Below are 12,571 nucleotides of genomic sequence, written 5' to 3' on the forward strand. Positions count from 1 at the left end.
AAAAAAGTATGTACGGTTTGAGATTCGTATAGGACATTTATACTTATATATTGCATTTTTAAAAAATTATGAGCACCTTCTGGTCAGGGTGAGGAGCCATACCTTCTCCGGCTGAGTTATATTCTTCTGTATTTTATTTGTATGTTCTTTCTAAGTGTTTGCGAAGTTATGAGAGAGAGGGTGTGTGTGAGAGAGAGAGGTTTTCTTTTTTTTTTTTTACAGCGAATGTTTTTGTTTTTTCAGTCACGATGAGTCCTGATCCTGTCTAAATACACAGCCCATAATTCACAGCCGATTTTAATTGCAGACACGAGCCAGGGAAAGTGTGTTGTGATCCACCGCAGGGTGTGCCACTTTCTAAAGAAGTAGCGTTTCCCGTCCATCAATGATGTCTGTGCGCCACACGCACTCTTTAAGAGGCCCCCCCTCCTACCGCCCGGTCAGTCATTTCAGTCACAACCTGTCGTCGGCGGACATAACACTTCTGTCTTCACCTGATCCGGATACGAGACATTTCTCCGGTCATGATTCGGGCTTTTTCGTCCGTTTTTGTCTTACTACTTGTGGTAAGTCTGAGGGGAATTTTGTGCGTTTTCAAATTTTCAGTGTTTCAGATGACCATTTCTGTGGTTATAATAAATAATTTATCTTGCGTATTACTTGTGGTTCAGCGCTTCCGGGGCCTCAGCTGGAAACCTGAATATCTTCCTTGTAGATTATTGTGGCTGGAAAAAATATTTCTCTCTGTTACGGTGTTATTTCTTGTAATGGACATGCGGACAATAGCGCGGGCATAAGCGGGTGCTGGTATTTACCTGAAAGCAGAAGCAACCGTGTGCTTTTCTCCCCCTCGTTTTTCTTATTTTCAGAACAATCTTGCCAATTTTCAGAGATCTACTTCCAAAATATCTCAAATTTAAGTTTCTACGTTATTTCGGTTTTGTCAACGCACTCGCTTCAGGATATGTTTTATGATGACAATAGCAGATATACCTACACTGCCACGGAAATGGTGCTGTGGGACACATGACACCGTTTACTATCTCACAACCTGCTCTTTTACTCCCCATAACTTTGATGAACTTGTTTAGGCTTGGGCTGGCGGTTTCATCTTGGCTCATGAGAACGAGTTTCCTGCCATGAAAATGTCAGAATGGGAATATTATAATAATAATATAAGAGCACAGAAAAAAGAAATGCGTTTAATTGTTTATTCAAGGATTTAAGGAGTTTTATTGTCATTTCACACATGTTGGTATGTGAGGTGGAACGAAATTAGTTACTGGTCCAGATGCAAGCTAATAGCAGAAACAGTAAAAAGTATACAAATAGAATAACGTTAGCTAACTTTAAGTATAAAAAATAGCAAGATAAGTAAGTAATATAAATATGGAAAAACTAGTTGTTTGTGTTCAAACCGGAACCTCTTTTATGGTCTGTTGTGTTTTTTCAAGCAAGCATCTGACTCAGCAGTACAAATTGTACAAAGAACAATTCATAATGGGGAATGTTTTTGTCATATGTCAGTGTATAATCTGAACCAGTGCGAATATACACAATAGCCGCACCTAATGTACATTGTATTTGTAGCTAAACTAGTTCTGGCTTAACTGACTCATAACAGAGAAACTTGCAACACCTGACTAGAGGCCATCTATAGTGTATGTTGATTGTCACAATAACGAAAAAATGTCGACACCCAAGTTTAAGTGTACACCGATCAGGCATAACATTGTGACCTAATATTGTGTAGGTCTCCCTTGTGCCTCCGAAACAGTTCTGACTCATCAGAGAATGGACACGGGTCTTCTAAGGGTGTCCTGTGGTGTCTGGTAACACAATGTTGTTAGTGGGGGACTTTGGGTCCAATGGGTTGAGGGGAGGGGGCTCTGTGGCTATCCCCCAGATACTTGATCAGTTTGGGATCTAGTGAAATTGGAGGCCAGGTCAACACCTTGAGTTGAATTTCTTCCTAAACCGTTTTTATGTGTGTGTCTGTGTCAGGCTGCATCCTGCTGGGGATGGCTGCTGCCATCAAGGAGTCTCGTTGCGTGGGGCGGCTGTGGCTCAGTAGGTGGAGCGGTTTGTCCACGAAGTGTCCTTGAGCTAGACACTGAACCCCCAGTTGCTCCCAGTGCGTGGCACTGGTGTGTGAATGTGTGTGTGCTTGTGTGAGCGAATGGGTAGATGTGTCTGTGGCTGTAAAGCGATTTGAGATAGGTAGAAAAGCGCTATATAAAAGCAAGGCCATTTACCGTTTACCATTGCTATTGGGTGGGAGATAACAGAGGAACAAACTTGCCAGTGTAATAAATATTTGATGTCAGACAAGAGAAACAATATCCCAGACTTTATGCCTTTATTATACAGTATAATGGTTTTAAAGTTCAGCTGCCATCAAGGAATGTTATTGCTATGGGGTGGGGGTGTCTGGTCTGGTCTAGGTGGGTGGTACATGTCTAAGTAACATCCACATGAAAGAATGCCAGTTCCAGAAGTTTCCCAGCAGAACATTGTATTGTCACAAGACGGGCAATGTAATTTAGTTCACCTGTCAGTGGTCATAATGTTATGCCTGTTCGGTGTAAAGTTGCAGTCATAACCAATGAAGATTACAATGAAATGTACATACAGTACAAACACAGTTAAGAGTCAAAGATGGATTTAATACATGGCTAGAGGTTTCTGTTCTTAAAAGAAAGCTTTCAGTTCTTGTGGCAATTTGTAATATTTTAAAATTTGGGATGTGTCTGTCTTGCTTGATCGTACCAGGTATAGTTTTGGTCAGTTTTCTGCTTGCCAACTTAATTCTGTCACCAAATTAACTGGGTTAATTAGAAATAAGAAATGAGAAAGAAAGAAAGAAAGAAAGAAAGAAAGAACTAGTCTGAAAGCCAGCCCAACCTTCCCGACACACAATTTTTTTTCTTGTGCCCAAAAGTTAACTGTGGCTCGCTCAAATGGGGACCAACCGTCCAGTCAGATCATTTCGGTGAGCTTTATGTGCCGATGGATAGAAGGGTAACGGCGATGTAGTCATACATGTCATCTGAGCGCCGCTCAGCTGAAGTAGTTTTCAACAAAATGGCTCTGATTTGTTGTTTGACTATCCAGTTTCATGCGAAGGTATTTCTTTCTCTGTTTCTGTTGAAACACACCACATAACTCAACATAAATGACACGTTATCAAACTGCCTAGTGACAGCACGCCAAACAAAAACAAACAATTAACACAAGCCAGTCTTTATCCACTTGAAGAGCACATCAGACATAGTTATTTCAAATAAGTGGCAAACATTTGCTATTAAAGCCGCAGATAGACAGATCCAGATAAGATTGGAACATTAAAAACATATAATATGTATTTTGGATGGGCTAAGCAATATAATGTAATGCTTAACTGGAGATCTTTGATGTAAAGTGCTTTATAAATAAAATTTATTATTATTATTATTATTTAATAAATGGGTGGTTCCCTCTTAGCCCTTATTTGCTTTCTTTTTCCAGCTAAGCGCGCACTGAAATCACAGCTTCCACTTCAAATTCACAGAGCAACTCTTTTTGTGAAAGATGTAAAAATGTTTTTATGTTTTCATACAAAAAAAAAAAAAAAAAAAAATTTGAAGGGGGAATAAAATAACACCCAAGTGCTACTATTTTGGCATTTCTTTAGGTTACGTGACAAAGTACAGCCAGCCAGTGGGCACAGTCAGCCAGGGAGATCAGTGCCCACTGATTATGGTCTGCCCTATTTCTGCATTGATTGGGTTATTATAGTTCAGAATTAGTGGCCGTCAAAACTAAATGCTTAAGTTCACATAAAACAGTGCAGCAAATTACACTTTTTTTTTTGACATCCTGACGATTTGTGTGCTGCGTTTGGCAATATTTTATTGCACAACTCTCAAATGTGCCAAAATTTAAGCAACTTGAAAGAGGTGAAGGAATTGAAGGTGTAATGTGTTGTGTCACAGTTCCAGGCTGTTGCTGGCGTGAGGGCCAACTCTGAAGAGAAACTGGTGAGAAAAAGGAGAGAATGGATTCTCCCTCCAAAGCCTCTGACGGAAAATGTGGACTACACCCGCAGGGACTCTGTTGCCAGGGTAAGTCACTGCTGCCCAATTCACTTAAATTCTACCCACTATTCCTGTAGTACAAACATCTGATGTAAGCTTTTTAGTAGCACTTCTGCTGGGTGCAAGGTGAGAGAAATTACCTCATGTGCAGATAGATCAAGGATTTAGGAATAGCTCACTCAAAATGCGTTGCTGAAATATTGACTGCCTCTGACTCTTCTGTGACTAATCTGCACTGTACTCAGCAAACAAAACAGGCTACAAAAGGTAATAACAATAGATGCAGACAGACTTTATTGCGGTCATTCAGGTTTACAACAACTGTACACTGAACTTAATATTGCATTGGCTCAGCTTAGTATTAAGTATACAGCAGTAGACTAGCTGTGTTTAAAAGTGGGTATGGTGATTGCAAATTCTTGCTCAGTCATTTTAGCAGCATGCAGAGTACAGTATAACATACAGTCTGTAAATTGTGACTAAGATTGCAGAGTGGTTGTGTGCAGAAGCAGTTGTGTGCAGAAATATGGTATAGGGGTAGCTACTGGGCAGCTACTGTCAAACTCTTCTGATCTTATAATCAAAGGAAACTCTCAACTCTCTCATCAGTTCAACTCTTACTTTTATGGTGCAAATTATTATTATTTTTTTTTTAGTGAGATAATCAAGTCTTTTGCATCTTCCTTTTTTCAGATTCGATCAGATCTTGACAATGGGAATAATGTTATTTACTCCCTGGAAGGTCGTGGTGCAAACCAAGAACCCTACAACGTGTTTACGGTTAATCCTATCACTGGAAACGTTCGTGTGAATGGAATCCTGGACAGAGAATACATTGACACATACAATGTGAGTGATTATCACGGCTGATTTCTAATTTTGAGGTGATGAGGCAACACAAAGCCAAAGGGGAAAGAAAGGGACTTTACTGAACTAGTCAGGAACATGTCTGATTTCAGTGACAGGGTGACTGAACATCTTCCTGCTTTGATATAGAAAACAAACAGTGCCAATGTAAGCGAGTGATGTGATTTTTAATGTGACTACACTTACTGTATAAGAAGTGGTTGAATTCACTGCAAATTTTACATCTTCAGTCCCAGTGCCACTGGTTGTAAGGAGCATGTGTATTTTTCCCCAACACTGATGTAGTTGTCTTCACATTCAAATGTGCTGATAAACACCATCCATCCAGTGGATACTGCTAGTATTGAACCAGAGTTTAACATAAAAGACCAATAGCTCAGTGACATGTGACAGTGTCTCTTGTTCCTGCTATTAACTTACTCAATGAAAAGGTCATCTTAGCCATCATAGCAATGGTAGCCCCCATTGAGAGATTTGTCTGGTTTTACTTTATCCCCTTTATAAGATCCAATAAATGCTGCTTTTCATTGTTAAAATTAAAATATTTTGCAGTGATTTGCTTCACAGTTTATTTATGTCAAGACAGATGATAAAGTTTTTATCTCCTGCTGTTTCAGCTGTCAGGTACTGCTACGTTCACAGATGGGAAACCGGCTGAGAAAAACATTGACCTACGAATCAAAGTTGTAGATCAGAATGACAACCCTCCAATCTTCCAAAAAATGTCTCCTGCATACGTGAATGAGCTCAGTCCTAAAGGTTAGTGTGTACCAACGGTAACTTCTTTCTAATAAGCTGTATGCTGCAGTTCACACACCCAACTAGTGGTGACCAAGGAATGTTTAGAGTGCTTCAACTAAATCAGAGAAGGTATTTTTTTTATCTAGCCTAAAATATTAACATGAACTATTCCAAATGTTTATGAGCTTTGTGAATTCAAATACTGATATCACATTACAAGACACACAGCAGCTAACACCTCCTCTGGTTGATATGTTAACATCGCTGTGTAAAACCACAGGGAAACACGTCATACAATACCTCCTTTTGTGTTTTTGTGTCCTAAACTTTTGAGTCTTTCTTTTGAACCAGAACATCACTGACGGTGGAATAAATCTTGATGACTGCTTCATATAATATAAAAATTCTGTTTTTGCAGATACTTCAGTTATGAAAGTGGTGGCAACGGATATAGATGAACCTGGGAATATCAATTCTATGATTGCCTATACCCTCGTAGCTCAGAATCCGCCTCATGACATGTTCTACATAAACAAAGATGGGACCATCTACATCCGAAACCCTAAGTTGGATAGAGAGGTATGAACTATACCGACACATACAAAATATTGTCAAATGAAACTACGTGTGTACCTTTGTAACTCTAGCGCTCATGACATCATGGTGCATGTTGTAAAGTGAAGAAAACTCATCCCAGGGTAAAGTTGCAGCACCTAGGTAGCCCATTTCTGCAGAGAACTTCTTAGGCTCTATCAGAGCGACTGCTTGAGCCCTGGCTAAAGCTGGGGAACCACTACTCAACTTTCACTGTCACAAAGACTAGGAGTACAAACTAACAGACCAGCTTCAGCAGATTCTTGTGTGACGACTGAAAGACTGGGGATCACAGTTTTTTTTTATGAACTGCAACCAACATCATATGGGAACTTGTGCTCCTGCCACAACTCGTTAATCTCTCTCTCTCACTATTGATACTATTTAAAACTCATTTCTGTTTTTTTATTTTTGTTAGTATTGTTATTATTTTGTGTTCTGCCCTTTTTGAGAGAAAATGTGGGACATATTGAGGTGTGACGTCACTTTCACTCATTTCCAGTGGGATCGCCCATCTGACAAACTTGCTCTTAAACAACAAAGTATTTGTTGACTATTTGTGATGGGCAAGTGTGCAAGAACAACATCACATGAATAGTCTTCCACAGCAGCTAGGTGCTCCTTCCCTGAGATAGCAGCTACTCTCCTCTTTCTTAATTTTGGCTTGTGTACAATGCATGACTTGTTATTATGCCATCCTGTTCCAGTTGTTGAAGAAATTTCACTGAAACATGCAACAGAGTCAAGTCTCTGCTCTACCTCTTGAGCCCAACTATTTATTCTGGGGTTATTAATTATACTGTCTTCACATTTCAGAAAGCAGACCAGTACACTCTGACAGTTATAGGTCGAGACTTAGACGGCCAACCAGGGGGATTCAGCGCAACCAGTACCGTTACCATTAACGTCAACGATGTGAATGACAATGTTCCCGTTCTGGAAAAAGAGATGGTAATTTTGTTTAAATGTTTTGTAAAGTTGAAATTCAGTGTTTGAAAGCTTGAAATGTCATTAAAAATTGTTCTGAAAGAGAGAAACTTGTTCGTTTATCCGTTGTGTGGCATGCCTTGAAGACATAAATGCTTGTCTCACCCAAAGAGTAACTCAAAAGATGGACTTGAAGACTCTCTCTGACAATTGGGTATCTTAAAGTCAGCTCTGAGACAACAATGTACATCCGTCAAAGTTTCAAAATGTAATTTCATGCTTTTAAAACTGAAGTTTCAAGCTTTTCAAGTCATCTTCTTGCACAAAATAGCAATGCGCAGAAAGAACACTGACAAGTCTGACTCTGTAAAAGAGAAAGCTACATTTGTGAAGAAGCTGTTAAGAAGTTGAAAAGTAAATCAGTGTGTCATTAAAATAAAGTTGCATAACTAAACTTCGATGTTGTAATTTGCTCTGCAGTATGAGGGAAGCATTGAGGAGAATACGTATGGTGTGGAGGTGATGAGGATCAAGGCGGAGGACCTGGACCTGAAGGACACAGAGAACTGGGAAGCTATGTTTGATATTGTCCAAGGCAATGAGGCTGGGTACTTCAGCATTAGAACAGACCCCATAACCAACGAGGGCATCCTAATGCTTGACAAGGTACTGCTGTTTTAATTTAGATATAGATAATATATGGGCTGTTACTCCAGTCTTTTTGGGATCAGTGTAATAGAATAATAAAATCAGATTATCTAGTCTAATCTTCTGCTTGTTACCTTTTGCCTGGTGTTAGGATAAACTCTTTAACCCTTTAACCCCCAAACACCTTGGTATACAGGAACTCAGTGGAGAGGCCATCTCATACAAACTATGATTAAATGGGATGTTGCACTGTTGTGCGTCACTATAAAATCATTGAGAATTTTCAAAACGAGGTTGTTACTGAAATCTTGTTCATATGCATACTTAACTGGGTTTTGCAAGAACTAAAACAAGTCATCTTTCTGCCATTTCACAGCCTGTGGATTATGAGAATGTAAAGAACCTTGAATTAGGATTAGCTGTGAAAAACAAGTCTCCATACGTTGAGGGAAGTGGATCCAGTGGTGGTTTAACTCCGGCAAGTGGAGGCGGTGGCGGGTCCTTCAAAACCTATCCCATCAAAATCAATGTGAAGAACCAGCCTGAGGGGCCACGTTTTATTCCCAGCATTAAAGCTATTCCCATCTCAGAGGGATCCAGCTCCTTCAGCATTAATGACATTATTGCCCGCTACCCTGCAACAGATGGAGACACTGGCGGACCAGCGGAGAATGTCAGGTCAGTGTACGCACAATATTACTGTAATCTCAATATAAACTGATAACCGTTAACTGACACAGCTGATTTCTTGTGCAGGTATGCCAAGGGCTCAGACCCTGACAACTGGCTAACCATTGATCCAAAGACAGCAGAGATCAGACTGAACAAGATGCCTGACAGAGAATCTCCAGCCCTGATCAATGGGACATATTACGCTAAAATACTCTGCATTACAGAAGGTAAATATCTACATTGTGTATCTACTGCAGCTTTAAATATATCGGAGCATTAAATTGCATAAAAGTGCGCTGTCAATATCAACAGTTCATAAAGTGTAAGCTCTGCTAATAGATTTATTATGAAACAATATGAAAGTCAAAGCCATTGATTACTAAAGTCATCAGTACACTGTCTGTTTCATGGTGAATTAACAGACCCGTGCAGACAGTCAAGCAGCCAAAACAATGAACCGTATATCAGTAACAAGTGTCCACCAGCCAAGGCAGTGACGTGTTTGTACCTGAACTTATCTCCGAACAAAGGAAAGACAAGCAAAGCAGAATACTGAATGCTCTTACTTCTGTTTTTCCATCACAGACATGCCGACGAAAACGGCCACAGGCACCGTGGCCATCCAGGTGGAAGATTTTAATGACCACTGCCCAGTGCTGACCAGTAACGAGCAGACTATGTGCATCAAGGATAAAACTGTTATTGTGAGCGCTTATGATGAGGATACATACCCTCTTGGGCCTCCTTTCCGCTTTTCTATCGTTCCAGAAGGCACTGAGGGAAAATGGAAAGTGCAGCGTCTCAATGGTAAGAATATTTTCAATTTTTGACATCCGAGATAAGTGTAAGAACATTATGTCTGGTATGCATCTTAAACCATTGGATTACCAGAAAGTAAAATAAAACGTGGACCTTGAGTTCTTAATTTTTCTGCATACATAATGTTTGTCTTGGTTCTGGCAGACACTGCAGCTCTCTTGTTGATGGAGGAGCCCATTTTTCCTGGTGTCTACACGGTGGCGTTTAAGGTGATGGACATGCAGGACAAGTCCTGTTCAGAACCACAGAAAGTGATGGTCCAAGTTTGTACTTGTGAGACTGAAGGAGTGTGCATGGGTGCCAGCAGCAGACAAGTTGAATTAGGACCAGCAGGCATTGGACTACTACTACTGGGCTTGTTGCTCTTACTGCGTAAGTCTGATGCTCATTCAGATGAGAGGTCATGTGATCAAAGAATTGGTGATGCCTGTAATGTACTTCAACATACAACCTTAAAAAGCACCTCCTCTAATTCAATACACACCAATTAGCACACCACACTGGGAACTTTTAAGTTGGACTAAAACTTTGCTGTTGTTTTACAGTCATTCCTCTGTTGCTGCTGTTCTGCCAGTGTGGGAGTGCTGAACAGTTTTCAGACCTCTTTATTGATTTACCTTCTGATACCAAGTCACAGCTCATCAACTACAACACCGAGCGCCAGGGAGAGAACACGGTAAGACCAGCCTTCTTAAACATTGTTGACAAGAGAAATACTGGCACACATAGCGGCTGGTGGCTGTTGAGATGATGATTTTTGACAACATGAGAAAAAAAAAAAGATGATTCTGTTCTAATCTTTGGATCCCCTGTGTATATAGGAGGTGCCACTACTGAGTGTACCAGTGTGTATAGGCACAGCTCAAAAAACATCGGAAATGGCACCTGGATCAGGATTTGAATTTCAGCAGACTGTCAGCAATGGGATGAACATGATGAACGGGATGAACGGGATGAACGGGATGAACGAGATGAACGAGATGAACGGGATGAACGGGATGAACGGGATGAATGGGAGCACCATCGATGGTTTTTCCAGAGGCGAGATGTGGGGGATGAACCAGATGGTTCACAGTGGCTCATATTCCGAGTTTGAGGGGAGAGGATCAGGAGGAGATGGAGGAATTTACGGTGGTATAGCTCTATCAGACCACCTCCTGGAGCAGTACTACAATCAGGTGAGGAATCAGCTGACTGATGAGAAAGGATCAAAAGCCAGCATTTTAACTTTGAAAGTATTTCTAAAAACACATTTCAAAGAGCTGTTAATGCAAGTAAACATAGACACCCCTGATGTTTCTAAGGACTTATAATGACATTTTTAATCATTCAATAATAGGTGACCAGTGGAGTCGATAATACTGGGCTGGAGGATCGTGTGTTGCAGTATGGCTATGAAGGCCAGGGCTCTCCTGCTGGCTCAGTGGGCTGCTGCAGCCTCCTCGAGACTGACAATGACCTGCAATTCCTCGATGACCTCGGACTGAAGTTCAAGACACTGGCTGAGGTCTGCGGAGACAAGAAGATCTCAACTGAAGTCAAACAAGTGTTGACTCCTCCTCCCAGTCACTCAGTAACCAACACCATGACAGCAGTATCAAGTGTGCAGACTGCCCAACAGCAGTCCTCTCCACCCCAGCTGCAGTCATCCATTCACAAAGTACAGCAGACTGAGGTCAGGGAGACAACAGAGCATTCTCAAATTGTGAAGGAAAACACAGCCACAGTGAGAGAAGCAACGGCCACAGTCGATACGGGGAGGGCAAATCAGAGTCAGATGCTCCTACTGCAGCAGCAACCTCTCTACTACACCACCACCCCTGTGATGCAGCCGATGCATTATGTCGTCCAGCCACAGGTTCAGAACACCATGCTGTTGGCCAAGGCACCGGCCACAAACCTCCAAGGCATGGTGCTGGTAAACAACACCCAGTCTGGACCTTCCCAAAGAGTAGTCGTTCAGGAGCAGACAGTGATGTCTGGTGGTCAAACCCAGGGCCCTGCCATGATGATGTCAAACAACACTGCAGTCCAGAGGGGCGGTGCCAACGTGTTCCACACTGGAAACTTCTCTGGCTCCCAGGCCATGATGGTTGTTGACAGCAAAGTCCCTGTAGGGACAATGAAAGTCCTAAAAGGAAATCAGACCCCCGTAGTCCAAGGAGGTATTCTACAGGCTAACATGCTCTCTGGATCTCAGAGAGTTTTGGTGGTCGGAGAGCAAACGAGCAATGGAGGCCAGGTTTTTCAGGAGGCACAAGGTCAGTCCCAGGTGAGGGGGGGCACCACCCACAGAAAGAAGATTGTGGAAGAGAGAAAGACAGAAATTCACTAAATGAGAGGAATAGACTTTCTTGGCACCTCGGAAAAGGTTCATTGGTGATGAGACTCAAGTAATGTACGGGAGCTACTGGATACAGTACAGCTAAATAGACACTGCTCCAACTGGGAAAGGTGGAAAATGAATAAATGGAAACAATAAAATGAACAAAATATATTTTGCCGTTATGCTATATCTGTGTGGGTTGCATCAATACAAAATAAATACGTTATACAAACCTGTAGATTCATTTTGGAATGTACTGGATTTGGGTGGAGCTCTGTCTTTTTATATATGATCTATAAAAATTCTTGTATATTTAGTTATGATGGATAACATTGCTTATTTTTTGTGTTTTTCAATCTTATTAAAAATCTGAAACGGAAGCTTTTGCTGTTTCACTCCAAACTGCATCCTGTCTTCTTTTTGCTTTATTATTCTCGAGATGTAATCTGTCATTACCAGGTCTAGTAAAGTATTAAACTCACTGAGCAAAACCCGGAGTTAGCTTCTAGTTTGCAAAGAAACTCCAGCCTCCACAGATCTCCTCACAACTGGGGAATCCCAGATGTGGCCATAATTACACTTGAATATTTCTTTGTTTCTTCACATGAGCTGTAGTAATGAATGGAGCAGCTTTTAAGCCTGATATTAAACCACCAACACCTACTACATGCGGTAAGAGTTCATTATCATGGCCTTGGGCACTGCAGCCTAGTAAACACATTAAAGGTCTGGAGTCTCCTCAAAGGCACAGGGCCAAGAATTGTTTTCAAATTGAAACTGGAAGAACGTGCACGAAAACCTAAGGTGAATAAAAATCCATCTGTCCGTGAAACTGCTTTTTAGTAAACTGTCACAATCACTCCTTAAAGTGAGTACTCTCAAATTAAAGCTTATAACCCAA

At 41.1% G+C, this 12,571-nt stretch overlaps 1 protein-coding gene across 1 annotated transcript; it reads left to right on the forward strand.

Moving 5' to 3' along the window:
- Nucleotides 1-325: 325 nt before the first annotated feature.
- Nucleotides 326-12,050, forward strand: LOC311490845 (desmoglein-2.1-like). Its single transcript, XM_084548571.1, has 14 exons — nt 326-566; nt 3,975-4,103; nt 4,770-4,925; nt 5,561-5,702; nt 6,103-6,263; nt 7,095-7,229; nt 7,686-7,871; nt 8,230-8,531; nt 8,610-8,752; nt 9,111-9,332; nt 9,489-9,716; nt 9,890-10,020; nt 10,166-10,522; nt 10,684-12,050. The coding sequence occupies exons 1-14, from the start codon at nt 525-527 to the stop codon at nt 11,677-11,679; spliced, it is 3,330 nt and encodes a 1,109-aa protein (XP_084404697.1). The 5' UTR covers nt 326-524; the 3' UTR covers nt 11,680-12,050.
- The last annotated feature ends 521 nt before the right edge of the window (nt 12,051-12,571 follow it).

Source organism: Chelon labrosus (genome assembly GCF_963514085.1).
Source record: "Chelon labrosus genome assembly, chromosome: 7".
Lineage (NCBI taxonomy): Eukaryota > Metazoa > Chordata > Actinopteri > Mugiliformes > Mugilidae > Chelon > Chelon labrosus.